General features: G+C 44.2%; 1 protein-coding gene across 2 annotated transcripts in view; it reads right to left on the reverse strand.

Annotated features, from left to right (window-relative positions):
- Positions 1–538: 538 nt before the first annotated feature.
- nt5dc1 (5'-nucleotidase domain containing 1) overlaps positions 539–22,385 on the reverse strand; it is a 56,062-nt gene continuing 34,215 nt past the window's right edge. For both annotated transcript variants that reach the window (XM_064339984.1, XM_064339985.1), the window contains exons 7-12: positions 17,058–17,232; positions 14,722–14,819; positions 10,056–10,177; positions 5,647–5,805; positions 3,290–3,461; positions 539–2,269 (exon numbers count right to left, since the gene is read on the reverse strand). In XM_064339984.1, coding sequence (XP_064196054.1) covers positions 2,157–2,269; positions 3,290–3,461; positions 5,647–5,805; positions 10,056–10,177; positions 14,722–14,819; positions 17,058–17,232 — 839 coding nt within the window. In that variant the 3' untranslated portion in view covers positions 539–2,156. The remainder of the gene's footprint in view (positions 2,270–3,289; positions 3,462–5,646; positions 5,806–10,055; positions 10,178–14,721; positions 14,820–17,057; positions 17,233–22,385) is intronic.

The raw sequence follows: 22,385 nt of genomic DNA on the forward strand, positions 1-22,385 counted from the left end.
AGGAATGTATCCATGCATCCATGTTAACAGCATGCATTTAAGAGTAATTTTGTTGAGATACAACTTTCCATTTTAAGATAGAGATTAGATTTAAGACAGAGATTAGATTTATCTAAGATCATTGGTGTGCAAATTTTCTCAAAGTGAAATCAAGTTTCAGACATCTTACAAAACATTAGTAGACATACATGTTAAAATCCACTTTAACAGATGATATTTCTTGGCATGATTAAGCTATATATCCAAAAGTCATCATTATTTAGCTGTATTAGTTGTGACATTTATTCACGCAATATTTCTAAAGTGGCTTACATAATACCATAACTACAAAATCAAAGCACCAACACTTTAGTAATCAGGTTGGTAATTAGCACATATGGCTCATACACTACACGCTCACTATATCAACACATAAATCTAGGTTATGCTTGTGATTGTTATTGTCAGGAGTATGAAATTTAGCATGTGTAGATAACATGAATAATATGAGTTTGAGTAATAACATACACGTAAAGAATTAAGAAACATCAGGGTGGACTGTGTGTAACAAATTTGTATAGTCTTTTTATTTCACAGATGGTGAACTTTGACAATTTCCCTGCAAGTTCTAGGACATGTACAACAAACAAAGAAAAAAAAAAACATAAGGCAAATTGGGTGCTAAAAATAAAAAACAGGAAAAACCTTACATTACTTTGTATGAAACACTCCCATATACAAACACAAACCAAAAAAAAAACTTAATGGATGACACACGCTGTTGCATCCTACCAGCCATTACTAACATAGCGCTGAATACTTACACAGATTAAACGCAGGGTAATTGAGAATACATAGCAGCTAGCCTACACGTGAACCAACGATGACAATGTATCCATTCAGAGGTCAGTTAAAGCATGTTCTCACATTGAATACTGCATATGGAGCACGAGTCTTCCACATTTGTACACAATCACTCAACAGCACTACAACTCACATGTACTGCACCAAAACATGACATACATTTAGCAGGGGTGAAGCTGTTAGCTACTATTGTTTTGCACACAATGAGAAATCATCCTTAAGTTTTCCAGGGAGCTGACCATAAACTGATACATATAAAAACAGTGCAGTTTCGTTAAAAACAATGCCCTTAATAATGCTTTCCCTTAAAATAAGTTTTCACTGAACATTTCCATTTGACCTTATAGTTAAACATCTCACCACTCTTGACCACACCCTTTGAGTAAAAAGTTAAGCAACAGTGACATTTTGGCCACATGTTTAGTTTGATTGGTTGCTGAAGTTAATGAAGAATTTTGTGCAAGAAAATGAACAACAACATGGGCTTAACAACTTGGAGTTAAAAACAAAAAGGACATGGTGGTTTAGGCCTCAATGTTTTTGTTTTTTTTCTCTCTACATCATAACTCAAAAGCAAAAAAACATCAAATTGTAAAAACAGAATACATTGGATTGAATTTTAATAATTCAACCAACAATTCTCTTCGACCGAATTCTCTGCAAAAGGGAAAACAACATGGACATGGATGACAAAGATCACAGCTATCATCATACAATCCACTCCAGCTAGGAAAAATATGCTTATTCAAGGCAAATCTTTAGTGGAATGAGAAAGCATAGAGAAAATGGGCTATACAATTATGCAGTGTTGAACAATGAAAAAACAAATCACATTCGAAAGAAAGGTAAGCATGTATGAGAGAATATAAATAGTAAAACTGTTCAAGATAATTTTTTTCCATTTACTTTGCTGGGACATACATGCAAATTCAAGTTCTGAGGTAATATATCAAGCAAAACATGGAGCCTTAATATTTCATTACCTTATATTACTCATGTCATTCTCGTAACATACATAATTCAAAGGCTTTCCCGCGTTTCCCTCGGAAAGCAACAACAATGCCGTCTTTAACGTCTTTAAACACGCACGAGGAAGTCACATTTTCGCACATATAGTAGTATAACTCATTCAACAAAAATAATCAAAATGGAAAGGAGTGACACCGCACTGTGTAATACATTCAGATGGCATATATTAAGGTGTGCATGATTTCCTGTGCTCTAGAAATGGAGGGATTTATGTGACGGACGACAGGCGATTTGGGGCCTCGGTCTCCCCCTCCTGTAGGTCATCGAGGGCACGCCCCCGGCCCTCAAGGAAGGCTCTCGCACCTCTTCAGTAGCGAGTCCGGGGGTCGAGGGTAGTAGCCGGTAGTGCAGGGTTTATCCGGAGAGAATCGAGGGAATTCATAGTCCAGCGGGAGGTCTGAGTTGGGGAGAAAAACAAAAATGTAGGCAACAATTATATCAAAATAAAAACAGGGAGGAAAAGAAAAAAGATAACATAGAATGACAGTGTGGAGCACTGGCTTGTGAACTGAGGTTCAATTTGCGAGCAGTACATTGCTGTCACTATAAGAAATATCCAGCTGTGTAATATGTAAGAATGAAGCAATGTACAGTATGTCCCCCTAGAACCTGGAAGCTTTTTTCCTAAGGAAATATATATTCCAGTTTTGTTTAGTTTCCAAAATAAGCATGTATATGCTACTTTAAGGGGTGATGTATTGGAAGCAATATGTAGAAAATACATTTATTACATATATGTACAGTAAGAAGAATTCGGTTCTTACTATAGTTAAACTTTTAAAGTGCTTTCTGTGCATTCATAAAGGTTAAACTACATCCGTATCATTAATATTGTATTTTAAAACAATGTAGCCTGAAACAACTGCAGTGCATGCTGCATATGATAAATCCCACTCAAAGGAAGTACTCCGGAAACTGTAGACGCAAACGCTTCCAGTAAACTGCCTGTTAAAAAAACAACGGCCAGTCATTGAATTTTCTATTTCAACATTTATAAATTCCCATTAACAGAGACTTTGCTGAGCAAGCTGGTGACACATGGATCCTGACATTACATACGCATGTGTCATCTCACAACCTCACAGTTGTGGTCGCTTGTTGACAAAAAAGGTCTAAAAAGCCAATTGATTTTAAAGGAACATTATACTCTGCAATCCCACCCTCCACTTTAAAAAGTACTTCAGTAGGGAGTGGAAAATCCCCCATTTTGACTGTAACAAGCAGTATGTATTGGGTTACTTTAGAAATGGCTGCATTTGAGCTCCATCGGTCATCACCCCTGATCCGAGTTATTATCTGAACAGATGTACCGCTGGCACCAATGAGCATGTGACCGTAGGGGCGGGGCCAGGCGGGGCAACCCTGACTGCGTGAGGTCACGGTCGCCTCTCTCTCTCTTCCCCTCTCCACCCCGTACCTGCGATGCTCTCCACACTGGGGATGGCCATGGTGCTGTAGGTGTGGATGCTGTGGCTGCACCAGGTGAGCTTTGGGGTGTCCTCCTCCTCCCCTCCCCCGCTCCTGCGCACGTCCGTGAAGTAGGAGCCCCACTGCTTGGAGGTGGCGGAGGGCGTCTTCATTCCCTGGTCCTGCAATAGGCGCGCATTAGAGAGAGAGGGTCTTTCTGGACGATAACGCGAGGCTCAGAACAGAGGTCTCAATGCAGCCTTGCAAATAAATGTGGGGCGTCTGCAAGGATAGGAGCGGCCAGAGGAGATGCTAAATGCGATATATACACCGCATTGCCTCGCTCAGACTTTCCTAATGATTATTAGAGTTTCATATCTGTGTTCATCACCAAGTTCGGTCTTCCTTTTCCCTTTGCATATTATCAGGAATGCTTCTAGATCGTGTATAACATGCACCAGAACTCATAAGCAGTACAGCTCAAATGCGGAAATACAATCAAAAGGATCCTTTCTCCAAAAATAACTTCATTTCTTCCGCTTGTCAAACAGCAGCGATGTTATTTCTTCCTCGTTGCAATCCGTGTTTTTGTGAACGCTCCCATGATTTTCATCTCACGTTCTCAATGGGAATGAGAACATTTTCAGATAGCCCAGAAAATTTGCACTACCTCAGGATAACCTTTGTATTTCCTTTTAGAGAGAGAGGAGGGGGGGAAACAAAGCCATCTGAGGTTCTTGTTAAAATGTCCAGATAGCGAGAGCAGCTTATCATTATGTGAAATGGTAGCTATATCTTCCTTCTTTTTAACTTTGAAGTTCTTCCACTCCACACACTCCCTGCCTCTCAGAAAACAAACTCTGATAGCCAGCTTTGATTTCCAGCTCTTTAATATGCAACAGTATTTCCCCTTCAGAGCACATTCAAAAAGGCATTTTTCGCCAAAGGAAATTATTAACTTTATAACGTTTTTAATAAAACATCAAAGGACTTCAAGGCAACAAAACTAAACTGTTTCGAGTTCTATTTAAAGTTCAAATTCTCAGATCCTTTTTTGTCAGACCCATCAAAAAAAAAAAAAAAAAACATAAGATTAAATCAGTAACTTGCTTCCTCTGTGACTAACTCTCAACTAGAACTTCCTGTTTGGCACATTCTCGCAAAGTTAAAACCAAACATTCAAACATTTTTGTCTAATGCTCAGCAGCAGTACATGAACATATGGAAATTTCCATGAAATGGTCAAATCAGGTCAAAATGAAATGGCATGTTAAAGATGGCTAACAAAGTTATTGTTAAAAATACATTCTTTATCTTAAACTGCACAGCAATGCCACAGAATAACTGAAGTTAGGAAGTTAGCAGAGAATGATAAACTGACCATACAGTTCAAATATAGCAAGTAACCTTCCTTGGAACACAGGAAGGAAAGACCTGGCACCCTCTGTGGAAAGCACTATACTTCTCATGATCTTACCTCACAGGCATGATAGTAAGTTTTTACCTGGGCAGACAGGGGTTAAAGGAGTAGTGAAAGAATGACAGGGGGTGAATGAATGAGAGTGTGAGGGGACAAGGGGAGAGGCAGAGAGAGGGAGGGCAAGTGAAAGGGAGAGTGAAACAAGCAGGAGCCTGTTCCAGTCCATCCGAACAACGCGGCACAATAGCGCAGGGAACGCCAGCCTCGGTACGAGCGAGGCCGCTGAGTGATCCTGAGGAAAAGCCTGCCTGCCTGCCCCCCGCTCGGCACACGTTCCGATCTGTCCCTTTTCTCTCTGGAACAAAACATCCTGCACTCCTGATACCTCAGCAGGAAGTGACCCGCAGAACACACGGGCCTTTGTGTGAGGCCCAAGGCCTGCTCCCAGAGGGAAGTGGCCTTGCGCAGTTATGTTATATCATATCCTACATTTCAGCCCATTTCATCCTTTCCTTTATCACATTTATATTTCCTTTTCTCAGTTGTCTCTCTCTGAATCTCCCTGACTCTCTTTCTCTCTCTCTCTCTCTCTCTCTCGCTCTCACACTCGCTGAAATTCTTCCTGTGACAGACTAATATTCTGCTTACATTACACTTGTTAGAACATGACTGCTATTACAGGAATTACTCGTGAATTAGTAGCTGCTCCAGTTAAGCTGTGAAGCCATCAGAGGACATGCACTTACAGTGCCCCAAGTTTTTACCTGCTGTGATGATATATGAAAGCAGTCATTCACATATACGCACACCCACAATCGCACGACGCCCACACATGCGAAAACACAAGGACAGGGCGACGTGGTGGGATTCTGTATTACGGCAGGCAAATGGACTCGTGACGGGAAACGGGGGCGGGGGGAGGGGGGGTGGGGCGGGGGCGTACGTACTTCAAACTTTCCCCTCTTTTCCAGAGGCTCGGTCTTGGCCTGGCTGCTCCCCGGCACCCCCTCTCCCTCCAGCTCCTCCACGATCATCACCGTCTCCCACTTTCCATATCTGCTGGCTGGGAACATGTCAGAGCGCATGCTGTCTCCGAAGTACACCACCTACAGGAAGGAAGGGGAATTGCAGTGGGCTTGAAGGCACGATACTTCAGATTGAATTGCATTACGACATTCGCGTCTATTACTGAGGTCTGCTTTCTGTAGTAAACTGCATTATAAGCTAATCTCATTTAGCATTGAGCAGAATTCTACATTATTTTCATATGCCAAATGCATATAGCCTTTAATATGCATTCCAAACCTGATATCCCAATTCACAAAACTGATCTTATCGTCTCTAGAATGATTGTTCCATGAGCCTCTTCTTCAGCACTGTGTGGCTAAAAAGAAAAAAAAACAGCTCAGCCAGGCCTTTAGGAGAAAGTAAGAGGGACTGACAGGCACTCCTTATTCTTCCAAACTATTCAACATGGAAACTCCTGTGGATTTATTCCTGGCAGTAATAGTGGACTGGAATACTCGCTTCAGCAAAACAACACGGGAGAGGATTTAAGTTATAAGCAGAAAACACTACTGATATACAGAATAAAAGCAGTCAATTCACCTCTGGCAAAGTGATGCTCATCAGTGAAAGTACCTATTTTTCCTGCCTGAGGCCACAAAACAGCTCTTAATGGCTAAAGTGATAACAGTGGGCAATTGTTTTCAAAAAGGCGACCGTAAGTGGCAGTTAATCAAAAAGTGGCCTACGTTCACCAGATAATGAGAGCTAAAGCAGGGGCGTTTAAACTTTAAAGAAAACCCTTCACACAACTTTCCTTTCTGGAATGCAGCAGCACAGGGGTGGGTTGTGGTAGAAGGCAGTCAATCAGAGGGGGAGGGGGGAGGGGAGGGGGGGGGGGATGGGGCTCGCATGAATCACAGAAGGGCGCGGGGAACCGTAGAGAATTCAACCTCTGTGGCCCTGTCGTCCACACGTGTGTGCGTGTGTGTGTGGGTGTTTATTTGGGGGGCACATAATTTAAGAGCCCACGCCTTGCTCCGCAGAGAGGGTCTTAAGTCCCGGCCCCTCGAAGCGGGCACGGCGTCGGGTTTCCCGGCTTTCCCCCCCGCCGAACTCGACGCGTCCGCGCTCCGCGGAGAGAGGAGCGCCGCGGGGAGATCCCTTTTCGGCTCCCCGCTGCCCGAGGGATGGCGGGGAGGGAAAATATTTACGGTTCTGGGACCTCCATCACCCGCAGCGCGGGACTGGCTTTCCCAGGGAGGAGAGGTCTCGGGATGACTTGGACATTTGTGTCGAACAGCCCAATTAAACCCAGTCAGATCTGACGGGAAGGCTAATTATTATTAAGTTTGTTCTGATGAAGTTGCACTGAAAGAGGCTATTCATCAGACTAATTACAGCTTGCTTAACCCATAAAACTTTAAGATGAATGAGGGACTATTTATGAGCTAATAATGTACGTGGACTTCCAATCTGGTTCAAAAGGAAAAATAAATGGCAAACCACTGACATTTTTCCAAACCTTCCACCCCTTAAGACCACTGCGATCATATTACTCACATGTCACTAGCCAATACAATTCAAAGAGCAAAAACCAACAATTCACATTTTCAAAAAGCATTCAGACAGCATAAAATACAAACAGGAAGACTCCAAATGTCTTCTCTTTAGCTCATTACAGTGGCTACTTGGTGTTTCTATGCCAGAATAGCGCATTCCCCCCTCCCAATCACAAGCTTGTACTGGGCCCATATTCAGAAAGAGTCTCAGAATAGGAGCATTGATATAGGATCAGGCTTCTTTTGTGAATAACCTAACTTCTACATCGATAACCTAAAATGCAAAACTGATCAGCACTTCTGTTCCGAGATGCTCTATGAATAAGTGCCCAGACCTCCGACTGGACGCTTCCTGTGAAGTTCGACATCCCTTTGGACCGTGGGCCCCACCTTCGGGCCCCCGCTGGGGTGAGTCAGAGACTCGGCGGGTCCCTCGGGGGCCCCTCCTCCTCGTTAATCCCTCACTCAAAGCGGCGATTAGCCGTAATGCGGCCCACGATGGCAGACAGCTCAGCTTTAATGAGCCCATTGTCCTCCGCGGTGTGGGGCCCCAGGAGAGAGAGAGAGAGAGAGCGAGAGAGAGCCGGTCGCTCTCTTTTCCGACGGGGGACGCGGTTATTGCCGCGGCCTCCCGGCCCGCCCCGCGTTCCGGCGGACTCCCCCACCCCCCCCCCCCCCCCCCGCCCCCCAATACCGCTAATTAGAGCTCATTAGCAAAGCGCGTCGATCCTGCCGAGTTCCCCTTTCTGTTCCCCTTTCTGAACCTCAGTGCGTCAAAGCTCCTACACAGCACGGCTGTGCGAGTGAGGTACGGAAGCAGCCGGTCTGACCGAGAGCAGGAAATGGAACAGTTGATGGTAGTAGTTCTTAGTATTGTCATGGCAATCACTAGGATTGTCACAGCAAAGGTAGAGTTTAATGTGCTTTCCAGCAAGAAAAAGTACATTTAAAATATTTGCAAAGAAATGTACAGGACTAATCCTTTACAATATTTTCACAATTGAATTATGTGCAATTGTAATTATATATCAAAAATGTAGAATTTTTATAACAAAATTAATATACCAGAGTAGTTTCTACACTTTTTAAAGTTCAGTGCCAGGTTTGTCTTGCTCGTTACAATTTAATTGTGTGACAAGAAAAAGCGGTTGAATTGTATTTGGATGAGCATTTGCTCAGTAGACAACTGCACAATTGATAAGATATGAATAAATACATTTCTTGTAAATTGCTAACACTGCTTATTGCACTGTGCTGATTCATTACAAAAATATGCTTAACATATTTATAAGGGGGTGGGGGGGGGGGGGGTAAGGAGAAAGGCCGAGCTCACCAGTTTGGACTTCTAGAAATGTATAAGAGACAGAAAACACACACAGAGACACACGTACATGCAATATTTCTAACTTCTTGTTGTCCATGGGATGTTCGGTGCCTGGAGACGGAGGGGCCCTGCTGCAAGGCCTAGGAATTTAGTGTTGTACAGAGTTCTAGTTATGCTAGAGAGAACTCCCTTCCTTTCACAACACACAGCAATGCTGAGAGCGGGTCATTGCAGCCCATGTTTGTATCAAGTGTGTGAGGAGTGAACGAACCCTTTGTGTTGAAGAACAGTGGTCACCTTAAAAAGTGGAGCGAAAGAAACTAAAGTTACCATTTTTGAGACACTTTAAATAGCAATTTTCAATTGTATATTTTTTGTGTGAATGAAAGACTTAAGTGGCAGTGCTGGTAGACAATCCCCACAGAGAAGTCCAAAAAAGAAAACAGTCAGGGCCTCTGGAGGGAGTAATTTCCTGTTTTATGGGGCCCTTTATTTATTTGTTTAAATCGGCATCATTCCATTAACTGAGGTGAACTCTGACCTGATTTTATGCCTCAGACTTCTTCGGTGTAAATTTGGGAATGTTCACACACTGTTTGCCTATTTGATTCAGTAAGGATGCATAATTAGCGTATTTTGAGCGTAGGTTCATTCACACTTATTCACTCTCCCTCTCCCGGCACCGAGTCTTACGTCCCTCCAGGAGACAGGGAGGCACGCAAGATCCACCAATCCCGCGCGACTCCACCCAAAAAAGGGGGCGGGCCGGTGCTCTGAATGCCCCTCATTCAAGGGCCTCCGTGCGAAGTTCTCCTCAGGTGAGAGCGGAGAGGGCTGAAAATAGCATCGCCCCGGGTGGCCCCGGCGGACGCGTGCGAGAACGCGGGTCAGAGGCGCGTTCCTCGAGCGCTTTGTCCGAACGGCGCACGGCGCGGTACGCGTTCGGCGGCAGGGCGAGCACGCGCGTCCTCGTGTTCCGTGACGCCCCCCCCCCCCCCAAGCTTTGCCAGCTCTTAATCCCGCCCGTCTCGGCACCTCTTCCGCGCTCCCGCTCCCGCCCCCGCCATCGTCAGCGCCAAAGGAGAGCAGGTGTGCGCCGTTTCTTTCCCCGTCCGCGCTTTGGTGAGAAGTCCTCCAGATTCACAGCGCGTGATCTTCGCGAATGCGCCGGGGGAAAGCTGTAGCGCTGCCATTGGAAATGGCTAAGTGAGGTCATAATAAGTTAATAGCTTTTGGTTGGTGAGCTGGCTTTCCCATGAACAATACCGGGAGGCCCCGTCCGACTGTGATGAGGTAACGTGACTGAAGAGAGCTAATCAGTCAATGACGTACCAGGCAGCTACTGAAAAAGAACAGTAACTTATCACACGCTTACACATCCATGCATTTACACAAGTGCTGTACACTCCCTCTCCCTCACACGTGTGCATATCACAAACACACACACACACACGCAGACACATACCTTTGGCTCAGCCTTTCCTGTCATGGACTTGAGCAGCTCGTGGAGGTGGGGCCAGTTCCCCTGAGAGTACCAGCCAGGCTTGTCCAGGGATGGAAGCCCCTCACTCTCCTCCACGTCATTAACTGCAAGAGACAGAGCACAATAGTGACACTGAGAAACACAGAGCAGCACTGAGAACCACAGGGAAACACTGAGAAACACAGAGCAACACTGAGAAACACAGAGCAGCACTGAGAAACACAGAGTGACACTGAGAATCACAGAGCAGCACTGAGAACCACAGGGAAACACTGAGAAACACAGAGAGACACTGAGAAACACAGAGAGACACTGAGAAACACAGAGTGACACTGAGAAACACAGAGCGACACTGAGAACCCATAATTCCAATGCCACACGATGAAGCACGGTCATACTATGGAACACAGGAGCTAGTGGAGGACACTGCAACACTAAGAAATACACAACAGGATTGTACATGACTATGCAGGGCTAAAGGGAAGCCAATGTAGTCCTATGGGGTCACTTACCAAAGCAGAAGATTTATCAGTGTCTGCTAATTAATTTACAAGACACACTATAGTTACCTGCATTCGTTTAATTCTTTCTTTGCAAAGCACCACTGGTTTTAATTTTTAAAAATTTAATTAAAACCAGTAGGACCAGAAACAAAAAATAATTAAGAAACTCTATGGTTGAGGCCTTTCCTGCCCCAGCTGTAAATCCCCCCTCCCCCCACAGCTGTTACCTCTCTCTATTCCCGCAGTTCTACGATCCATTCCCACAATCACGGTGAAAAAACACCCTCCCTGCGGGGCCCTGATTCACAGTGTCGGTACACAGCTCATTAAAACTGGCGGTTTTTCTCCCCCGTGTAAAATAACACCGACTCACAGCCTCAAAGCGTCATTCCTGAAACAAGCGTTTACACGTGACAGCGAATATGTCTGCAGCTCTCCAGGAAGAAAAAAAAAAACACAAACTGAGATCCTAACATTCAACCAGGGACATTTATATCCCTTGTTAAAAACAATAACATAATCTTGTAAAATCTATAGCAGAAGAAATGCCCTTGTACTTTGCTGACCGGAGAAGGCTTAGGTTCAGACAAAAGCACTCTGGTGAATGAACGCCGTCGGTCTGACCACGAGCTGGGTTTCTCGGTGGACGAAGGCCAAGGTAAGACACAGCGGAATCTCGACTCCCGGTGCATTGCTCATGCCGCAAAACTTCAGGGAGGCCTCAAAAAAAAAAAAAAAATCACGTGTTCGAAAATTCAGGAGGAGCTTCAGACGAATTTCATCCCGTGTTTACATCCGCATTTCTTATTTCGACATCCAGCCTCCTGCAGCAAAGCACAGCTGTGCGTTTGCAACTGGGAGAACGCAGCATGCGTTTTCATCTTCCGTAGCCAACCGAACATTAACAAGTTAGCGTGCCCGGCGAACATTTTCGGCAGTGTTTTTGGTCTGGCAACGTCCCGGTCTGGAGCACCCACAATAAAACATCTCAGCTCCACCAGGTTCCCAGGGGTCACTTTTACAAGTGGGGGGTTTGATTTTTTTTATTTTGACAGGGAAACGTGGCATTAGAAGTCGATATGAACGCGTGGGCCCAACACTAGCATAACCACAGCAGCTGCTCTCGTTAAAAAAGACATCAGTTGGGAACCACGTGACTGCAGCGTGCAATCAAACAAAGCCCCTGTACAAGGCGTCAGCTTATGAAGGCTTTAGCTTTAACTTTCTTCACCTGATGAAAACCTGAAGACTTTTTTTATGCATTATGACTTTCTGTGGGAAGAGTATCCTTGCGAAACCTTATCCCCTTGATGTCTTGATGCATTAAGCGGCTTTCTTTTGTTCCTCCCAGCAAGAGGACGTGCAGTCGATGGGGATGCAGTTAGCCCCAGTGTTCTAAATGTCATCTTTGAGCGGGTTGCCATGTTTTTCCAAGGCATGTCACATAAAGTTTGCACCACTTTACTGTGTTGTGTCAGCTGTCGCTATATGAAATGGCTGCCTCTTGTACTTTTTTCACTTAAGTACAAAAAGCTATGCGTTGAAGAGAGGCTTCCTGCTTGCCAGAGAGACAGAAGGCATATAAAAGAACTGCAGCTCCAGAGCAATTCTAGGCTGAATAAGGGTTTTAGCTTAAATTCTGGGGCTGATAGTTGGCTGGCAATATTGGCAGATATCTTTATCTCTCTGTTTCACTTTATAACACATTGGCAAACTGAAACCAAATTTCTCCACTCAAGAAGAAGTAGATGAGCATTGATGTGAACTTATGAAGGAGAAATGTTGCAAATTTTATTCGTGTAACAATATATTTCAAATGGCTGATTGCTTTATTAAGCAGAGAGAGGTACCTCTGTACAGCTTTGTTTGTGCGTTTGGCTAGTAAAAATGATAAATTAAAAATAAAAATAAAAAACAAGTAAAAGGTTCAGATGACTATGACTTGGTTTCTTTTTGAACAAGCTTCACTTATTTTACAGCATTAGCAGCATGTCAAATGCTTTACCTCGCTGATGGATGCATGTTGCCTCATCCTATTGGCCACAATCTTAGCTTACTGGCCGAGACTGATAAGTACACTTGAAGCTAATATCGGCTGACACAGTTACAACCCCAATATCATCGTGCATCCTTAGTTCTACTTTTGATGTACTCCACAGGCCATCCTAAGTAGAGAGAATACCTTCCATTAAATTTGCCAGCACTATATCCACTGACAGAGCAGACGGAGGAAAGTCGCAAAAGGGTTAAATACGCAATAAATACTGTTGCAGAAGGGGGGGGGGACCCCTCACACATGGAAACAGCTGTGAGGAAGCAGGGCCTTCAGAGAAAGTGGAATGAGAATTATGTGCTTGTTCAAAGCCCCCTGAAACGCGACACGGAATCACACACCGTACCATTAAAAATACCACATGGCTTTCAGGAATTGAATTCTAGGAGTTCTACCAGTAACCAGTGAGTATGTGTACGCGCCATGCAAATATTTATGCGGTCCTGACGCATTTTAACGAATGTTTCATAGCGAATGCCTCGTTGACGCACTGATTAAATGGCATCTACGTCTGATGCAAAGCAAAAACAAATCCCAGACTTATGAAATCCCCTCGCAAGCGTGCTAAACGTGCCCAGCTTTAACTGGAATTTCCAAAACCACTGTTTTAAACAGAATGTACAAAGTAGCAGGGTCTCATTAAAACACACGCACGCCCACAAACACATCAAGATTTTCAGAACAGCACTTTCTGAAAAGCTTTTAGCAGGTCTCACAATAAGCTAACACAGGAAAAAAAGCACCCATAATCATAGCCTTACTTAATGGAGACCACACTGTTGTTGATAATGTATAGTATTTCTATCAGCGAAAAACACCTGGACTCTATTAAATTATGACACTGGAAGCAGTGGAAAGTATTATAACGGAATTTCAGTTTCTCAGATACTCCGTACAGGCAGTAGCTGTCTTGTTACTGGGTAGTCTACGTGCGCTGAGTAAGAACAAGAGAAGGTTTTTGCTGACTTCTGAAGGTAACTCAAAGTGTACGGGAGTCATTGATCAATTTGACCGCAACGACTGGATGTACAACAACTGAATAGCCTCACTTCAGGCACACTAGGGCATCTGATGCAACACTCAGCTGTTCTGCTGGCACGAGCACACGCAGGTCAGTCCAGCCGAGGACAGGGCCCAGCTAGCGCTACGTAGCCGATCAGGCCTTTTCTTCAATGAGTAAAGGTTTACAGTCAGGCTAAAGGTGAAACGCAAAGCCTAAAGAGAAACCACACCACCAACGTAAAACAGAAGCAACATTTGTCGCAGCGCCTGGTAGCATGGCGGGGGTTGGAACGGAACGAATACCTTTGGGGTTGGGTCATTTCTGTCTCACGCAGAACGCAGCCCTCCGGTGTTATTTCTGGAAAGAAACGGCTCCAGATGGAGGCGCGTTCCACAAAAACACCTTTTTTTCGAGCGCACACCTTCGAGACACGACGTGAAGCCAACTCCTCTCTTCTCTTAGAGGGACGTGGATAGGCGTTGTCAAATTAAAGTGCGATCACATGCTTAGTTCTTGTGTAATTTGGGCCAAAAAATATCATAGCATTTTGGAGCACTTGAAGGAAGGAAAATTAGTGACAGTGCAAGCTGCATCAAACCCACAAAATGTAATGGCCTCAAGATGCATTTATACCCTTTGAAATATAATAAACAAATTAAATTAAAAATGACTTTAACAGAAGAAAAATAGCAAAAATTGCCTTTCCTGGTTAATAAAAAGAAACAATGCACAATTTTGATATTGAGTCGCATCACATGTTCTACTAATACTTCCCATTCAAGCAAATCATACTGCTTTTGAAGTATCAAAATCAAGCTGTTGCACTGCCCAACTGGATGTGCTCTAAATCTTTATTGAAAACATTTCAGCAGAAAATAAAATACGTAAGGAGGCACCGAGTGAACTCCAATAGGTTCATTTTCTGCCAACAGCTGCACAGGAAGCAACAGAATACCTGGACATTCTCAGAGCGACCCACTTTCTGGCTGCTTTGAGAATCACCGATGCGCATGGGCCCCGCTCAGGTGACGGATGGCTGTTTGGGTGAGGGTCTGGCACAGTGCCAGCTCTGGAACGGGGGGCTCCTACCTAGGGTCCGGAATGGCCTCTGCTGGGGCACCAGGGAGAAGAACCCAGGCTTCAAGGCATTAGTGATGATGACGTCAAACAGCTCCTCAAAGTCCTTCCTGGAATGGCAGCCAATCAGATGCGGGGGGGGGGGGTCACAGGTCAGTTGGTTCCAGAAAAAAATGGTAATATACAACATGTGGATCAATACTTGTTCAGTGTTTTCAGCTTGACATTTGTTCAGTTATGAGAAAAACAGACTTAAATGAGGAACATGGGTCTCACCTTCTTTTTCACTTTGGAGGGTAACAAACTCTTAATATTTTCACTGTAAAGGTCAGGCCTAATGCAAAAATGCATATGAGTCAACCTCTCTGAGAATCCACTGCGAAATGTGCCTCTCGGTGAGGTGAACATTCACATTCAGCTCACGTGAGCACAGTAAACCGAATCAAAGAAAACAAGGCACGTGGCCAAACTGGCAAAAGTGCAGAGCAACAGTAGGAGCCGAAGAAAGAAAGACAAAGCAAGGCCTCTTGCACTCGATTTCAGAAGCTTCCAGAAGCTAACCTCATGAGTGAGCCGAACCAACGCATTACAACCGAAAGCCTCTGGGAAGGCAAAGACCCACCGAAACAATGGTCAAAAACACAAATAACTTTCACAGTGAACTGTGTGTGTAACGTCAGAAGAGATACAATCACTCAAAATGAGGAATCGTTTGTAGTGCCAAAATGAATAGTGATTCACTCTAATGCGTTACAATCCGCCTTTCTCAGTTGTTTCAATATTTAACATCAGCGCCAAGGCAGATGCCACTATGAGCTAACAAAAATCACCGTCACAGCCTGGGAGCTGTTTTTTTTCCCCAGCGACTGTTGGGGGGGGCGGGGGGAGCTGTGAACACAGAGCTAATGGACTCAGAGTAGCATGAGCGGCTAAACGTTTATGCCAACTCAGCAGGGACCTGAGTACAGATTAGTGCCCGTGGTGCGGGGGGGGGGGGGGGGTAAAGCTGTGGCTAGCTGCCCACGCCAAAGAGACTCCCGCTACAGGAGGAAGTGCCCGGGCCTGAAAGGGTGGGGCCCATGTTCGTCCTGTGACATATTACAGCTTCCAGGGCCAGGGGCCAAGGCCCAGAGCCCAGTGCATGGGGTGGAGGGAGAGCAGGAGGGGCTGCATCTCTTGGAGGAGGAAACATGGGGGTTCCCCCTCAGGAAATGGAAAAACCAGACGTGCCCCAGGCAACGCAGAACCCGCTGATCCCCAGCGCCGACGCCGAGCGCTCATTAATCCTTCGGGGGTGTTTTTTTTTTTTATCGAACAGGAGCTTATGCAGACACATCAATTAACCGGAATGTTCCTCCAGGGGGTGCGGCTGCGGGGAGCAGGAGACTAGCCCCGCTGGGCCCCTGTAGGAGCACTGCACACACCTGCTGGGGAAGTTCACACCCAGGGCAGTGCACATGGCGCGCCGCGAAGCCCGCGCTCCCAGGAGGCGTGACGGACCAGAGCCAGCGCCGGCGGTTAGCTTTCCGCGCGGCGCGCCGTAAATCTGCCGGCTCCCTCCAAAACCCGCGAACGCGCGCTCCCCGGCGGAACGGACCGCCAGTGGACCGCGCCGGGCTGAGAAGGTCGCCGGAGAGGGACTCAAAAGCCAGGGGAAAGGGGGGGTGGGGTGGGGGAAGGGGGTACTCTGAGGGGACGGGGAGAAACAACGAGAGCAGCCGGACCGCCATGTTTGGCAGGAAATGGCTGCGGGGGAGGCTGCCGCCGCAGATATCCCACGAGGCACAGCGGGCGTCCAGAGCGAACGCTTCACTTTCAGCTCCTTTTTTTTCCCCCTACTTTCCATTGTGCATTATGGTCCCGCCGGCACATCTTGCATAATACCGCTGCGGAATCTTGGGATGACGTGGCCGTTCGGTGAATTGGCTAAATAAAAAATGTGATTTCGGATTCTGGAACAGAAACTGCCGCCTGCTCGTAAAACGCTTATTGCTTTGCAGCAGCGAACTGAAACAAACAAGAGATAATGAGAACTCCAAAATGAAAACCGTGGAGTTATCTGGAATGCGTCAGTGTTCTGGAGTGTGTTAGAAAGCGTTTGGGAGTAGGTAAAAGAACATTCCGGAGTGGACTGGTGTGTGTCCTGGAGTTTGTTAGCGTTGTACTTTTTTTTCAGCTTAGGTTTGGAGCTCGTGAGCATTATGAGCTGTGTTACAGTGCGCGTTCTGAAGTGTGTAAATACTGCGAGGTATATCCAGAGCGCGTCATTTGCCTCAGATACACACGCGGCTAGGCTTTACCTGGTCACGGTCAGGTGAAGCAGGAACGCGGAGCGTCGTCCCACTCACCCCAGGATGTACTCGCACACCAGCCTGCAGTAGTCGCTGTGGGAGCTGGTGATGAGGAGGAGAACCTTGCCCGCGTTCTTCATGCTGCGCAGCCAGGCCTTGACCGAATCCGAGCAGGGCTGCAGGTACCGGCCCGGGTCCTGCTTCACGCTCGGGAAGTACGTGCCCGTGTCCTCTGGAAAAGGAAAACGCACAACTGCACCGTCACTGGCTCAATTCGTCCATGTTTACTGTACTCTGTATTATGCATGGGTCTACAGTACCAAGTGTCAATCAACCATAAACCAAAAACACGTCCACTACCCTAAGAGAACTACTTTCACATGAAAATAATACAATTATAAAAATGTACATAATGCGCCGACATCAATGCACGAGGATATGTTTGGGTGTAAATAGTTTCCCAATTAGTTTCGTATTGATCGTTGTTTCGACATGATGTACAAAAATGCAATAGGCTCTCGTCTAACATCCAACTAAAAATTCAGTGAACTGTGTGGAATCCGCTACATTATCTAGTGTGGAGATAAGCTGGACTACATTACATACATACGTATATGGAAATTTTAAAAATGTGGTCATTTTATGAGCAGAGAGCCACCGCACACAAAATTGTTAAAACATTTAATCCAACGTACCACTAACTCATTTGGCAAGCGAGCGGCTGTTTTGCATTTCAGCAGATCGAAGAAAAGGTCGTAAGAAGAGACAGGCGACTCTGACCGTTTTCCAGGAACTTTGAAGTTTAACAGCCCAGCCCGCCAGTGGCTTTCATTAAGATATAACACAGGCGAAAGACCGTTTTTTTACTCGCCTCCCTCTTACGGAAGCAGACCGCATCGAGACAGCTGAAACGCTAAGGGAGGCGACGGGGACTGAGATTGCACGGACGACGCGAAAATTCCTCGGAGACGCAGGAGGAATGTCGGTGACACTACAAAGCGGCGCAGGACGTACTGCCCCGCTGCTCGGGGGCTGGACGTGCCAGGCTGTGCAGAGCTGGAGACCTTTTTCTGAGTTATGATTCAATTAAATTCTGTTCTGCTACAGCCCTGCTGCTATTGTGCAAGTACTACCACGCCAACAACGTGCATTTTTTCAGCAAGTTCACGGAACAGCTAATGTTTAAAATAAGATTTTGTTCTGAAATATAAGTAACGAAAAATAAAATGGCCTTATCTTCTGCAGTGGTACAATAGAAACAACAACGAAAAAAATAAATAAAACAATTATTTAAGGACACTAATAAAATAAAGAATACACAAACAGTATAGGTGTGAAAAGCATAATCTCCTTACTGATAAATGATAATACTAGGAAAAACACAAAATCTAGTGAACGTTCTTTTTTGTGTCAACAAACGGTTAATTATTGGCCATTACAATGTCAATGGGGACTAACGAACACAACCCAAACACTAACTATGTTCGCTTGAGTCAAGCCAGGTATTGTTAGTGTGCTTTTTACAAGCTTTCTTGTTAAACTGAACAGTACAAAGAATCGAATGTCCAGGAAAAGTCCTTCTCTCCCAGTTTCTGACATATTTTGTACCTTATCAAAACAGGAAGTTCAGATGTATTTACCAAAGAGGCAAAGAATGTGCTCTTTATGTTAGAAGTGGCATTTCGTTTTTTTCACAAGCAGGAGAAAAGCAGGCTTAGAAAAACTTCCAGTTGGCAGATGATTACAGCACATTCATCAGCCCAGGCATTTGTCCCATGGAGCGTTAAATAAGCATATTTTTGCCCTGGCAGAGGTCAGTGATCACTGTGCCCAATATAGAGACAAGCTGTTACCGCATACACACATACACATGCCTGTTCACTGGGGCTGGGTATTATCAGGTGCTACATGATCCAATACATATCCTGATATTGGGGTAATGGTACAATGCATATCCTGACATCAGGGTCATGATACATATCCGGATATCAGGCTCAAAATACAATACAAGGGTCAGAATACAACAGATATCCAAATACGCATGGGGATGTGAATTTTGAAATAGCTTTTAAAACGGTGTGATGGAAATTTATCTCGCATATGACATTAACTATCTGAAATGTATTTCAATGTGTTTATAACAAAACTATGTATGTAACTGTAGGTGAACATTGGAAAGGTACTGGAGATGAATGACCTGTGAAGAGGAAGAAAACAACGTGGGTAAAAACAGGGAGCTTGCCACATGCATTTAAGAAGGTCATGAATGTGTAAATGTGACTTGAGGGATATACTTTTTAAATGGAGCAAAATCATAGTTAAAAGTACATTTGCTATAAGCACATAACCAGAGGGTATAAGGTTACTGAATGTATAACCATTGTGTACAAAATGTCATGTCTTGATCAACAGGGTCTGAAAACTGCATATACTGTGCACAATATCAAAAGAGGACAAGCTGTTCTGAAGAAAGAACACCTACGCCTGCCGCAAAAGCGCCAATAAACTAGGCATATGGTCAAGCTTTCTGGCTGAAGCAGCAAAGTTTCTCAGAAAAACAGCAATGGGTGCGGGCGGGGGCTACCATCATACCAAGGTCTGTCTAAGGGCCGTCGAAAAGAGATATAAAGGACAGAGGCGTAAACAGAAGTTTGAGATTCTCTTCTCGAGCTCAGTGATGAGTACTTGAACGGTTTCTCCTAGTTGATCAAATAAAGAGCATATTGGTAAATTACTTGGTAACCTGGCTAAATTATTGCCTTCATTAGAGGTAGAATCTATGACAACAGATGTTGCCGAGGAAAACATCACTGATTACCTCAGTTGCTAAAGACACCGTGTAGTTCCAGCCAAGAACAACTAAAAATACACAAAAGCCTTTGAAGTTCAGTAAGTTCCCGCATAATACATCATAAACAAAGAGAAAAGCCAGGAATGTGCTCATTTCATGGAAATAAATTCTTAAAAACTATAAACATACTGAGTCTCCCACCTCCCCTATGTGTACATGAGGATGTTTCTGTGATAGATACACATACTGTCCTCTGTACACATACGTATGTGCATAGGTGTGTGCATTCATGCAAACGTACATCTTACAGCAAGACTGTGGGTATTTTTCCGTTAAAACTGTTGCAATGAGGATCCCATTATGTTTCAATAAGGATTTGCTGATGTGTGCTTTAATGTGAACGGCTTCCAAAACGTAGAGCAGAAACAAATGTTTCACTTGAGAATGCCAAATAAACAGGATTATTTCCACAGGAGTAATCGGCGAAACGGCAGTTAATTTTAATAAGAATGTGTCTGTGGTTGCCTAATTCGAGCCCATTTTATAAGAGCAAAAGTTCAGCTGCACCCTTTCATAAATGTGATTTTTTATTTATTTATTTTTTTCTGTTGAAAACTCAGAATTAGCTTTGTGAATTGGTACACGTGATAAATGTTCACTGGGAACTAGTGTTGACGTTGAAAAAAAAAGGGCACTGTAAATTCAGAAAGGATTTTAAGACATCACTGCCCCCTCGTGGTAGGTGTGTGAACTTGAACATTTCAAATATATTGCCAGAATCATGAAGTGCTCACTTATAAGGATCATGTAAAAACATAATATAAGATCTTACTAATTGTTCTTGGACAGGAACATATTTGAATATAGGAATCCTGGTTAGTATCAGCATGAAAGAGAAAGGTCAGCAGCCATACCTCCTAGATCAATTATATAGTGAGGAAAACACTGGTTAGCTCTTAGAAAGGAGATCCTCTATGACATTTATTTGGCTAATAAATCCTTGACCCTCTGCCTCAATAATAATAATATTTTTTTATGATTAATACTATTGCTTCTCTAATATCAGTAGCTTTAATATCTTGAAAACGAACACAAAACGATAAATGAAAATATAACATGTCAAAGATATCACAAAAGCTTTATATTTGGAAATATATGAAGTCCATATATGAGTGAGTATTTACAAATATGTTCTATATGTATTATAACAGCAGACAAGTTATTGCAGTGTTTGTCCCTATGAACCAGTGGAGGCTGCTCAACGTAAGCAAGGGAAGAACTTAAAATAAATAGACTAAAAATAAATTAAATGACTTAAAATGAATGGGCTAATGAGAAATGTGAACAATTGAGAACAAAGGGGATCATTATTTTGAATGGAATAATTGTTATAAATCATGGCAGAAAGGATGCCCTCTTTTGGCCAAAAGGCAAATAGCAGAGGCACATCTCAAATTTATCTCCAAGGAGCTTGTCATCTGCTAGACGTCAGGCTATATGCAAACATGATTGTGCCACAAATTGGATAAATACTTAATTGTGATTGGCTGATAACTACATAGACTATCACTACATACTGCATCGTGAATCATTCTCCCTTCTATAACAAAGTCAGCACAAGCATACTGGCTACATAAAAAATTAGCAAAGCAATGAAAACAGAATCCAAGTCTTTCGTCAACGTTACTTCTCAGCTGGAATGTCTTTTCTTTCTTCTTCCTCTCAACCCTTACTTTCTCCACATTTCCTGACAACCAGCCATAACTGTTATGAACCCACACTCTAAGCTGGTCAGAGGAGGATGGGCTCCCCCTGTGAAGTCCGGTCCCTCCTAAAGTTTCTCCCTATGTGCCATCCAGAAAGTTTTTCCTTGCCACTGTTGCCTTTGCCTGGGTTTGTGGGTGCTTTGGTGCTTGTAGGGTATACTGTGAAGTGTACTGTGACAAATTCCTTGTAAAATGCACAATATAAAGAAATTTTGATTGATTAATCGATTGAGGAAAGACACTGTGCTTTTACTGAAATACTCAAACACTGTAGATTTGTACCAGCAGATGGCACTGCTGTATGAAATGTACAAATTATGGACTTGAGAGGCTCTCTCTCTCTCTCTCTCTCAGAATGGTGAATGATCACATTTACAACTTTCCAGTAATCATCTTCCCTGTGTGTTTAGGCTATATAATCTAAACAATATCCATCACTACACAGATCACTGCACCTGGGGTACTGCATGGCCCAAAGGTCTCCTTATCTGGTAAAAACACCAAATCTGAAGGGTGTCTCATTGGAAAACCTGAAACGAACCTCATTTGTTCCCGTTCCCATCACGGGAAACTTACAAGACTGCAGGCAAAACGGCTCGCATCTGGAGGCAGCGCTGGGAGCTGCACGATCGTTTAACTGCTGTTTAAAAACATCGCTGTCTTAAAAAAATTACAAAGCAAATGCTGAAAGTGACTGTTTTCTCCGGTTCTTGATCCTGCTCCTGCATTCCCGAAATCTCGGATTCAAGAGCAGGTTTCACACTCTGTTTAACGAGGTGCACTCCGACCTGAAACGGTACAGAAAAAGGGGGTTCTATTTCCGGATTT

This window comes from Anguilla rostrata, chromosome 6 (assembly GCF_018555375.3).
Source record: "Anguilla rostrata isolate EN2019 chromosome 6, ASM1855537v3, whole genome shotgun sequence".
Taxonomy (NCBI): Eukaryota; Metazoa; Chordata; class Actinopteri; order Anguilliformes; family Anguillidae; genus Anguilla; species Anguilla rostrata.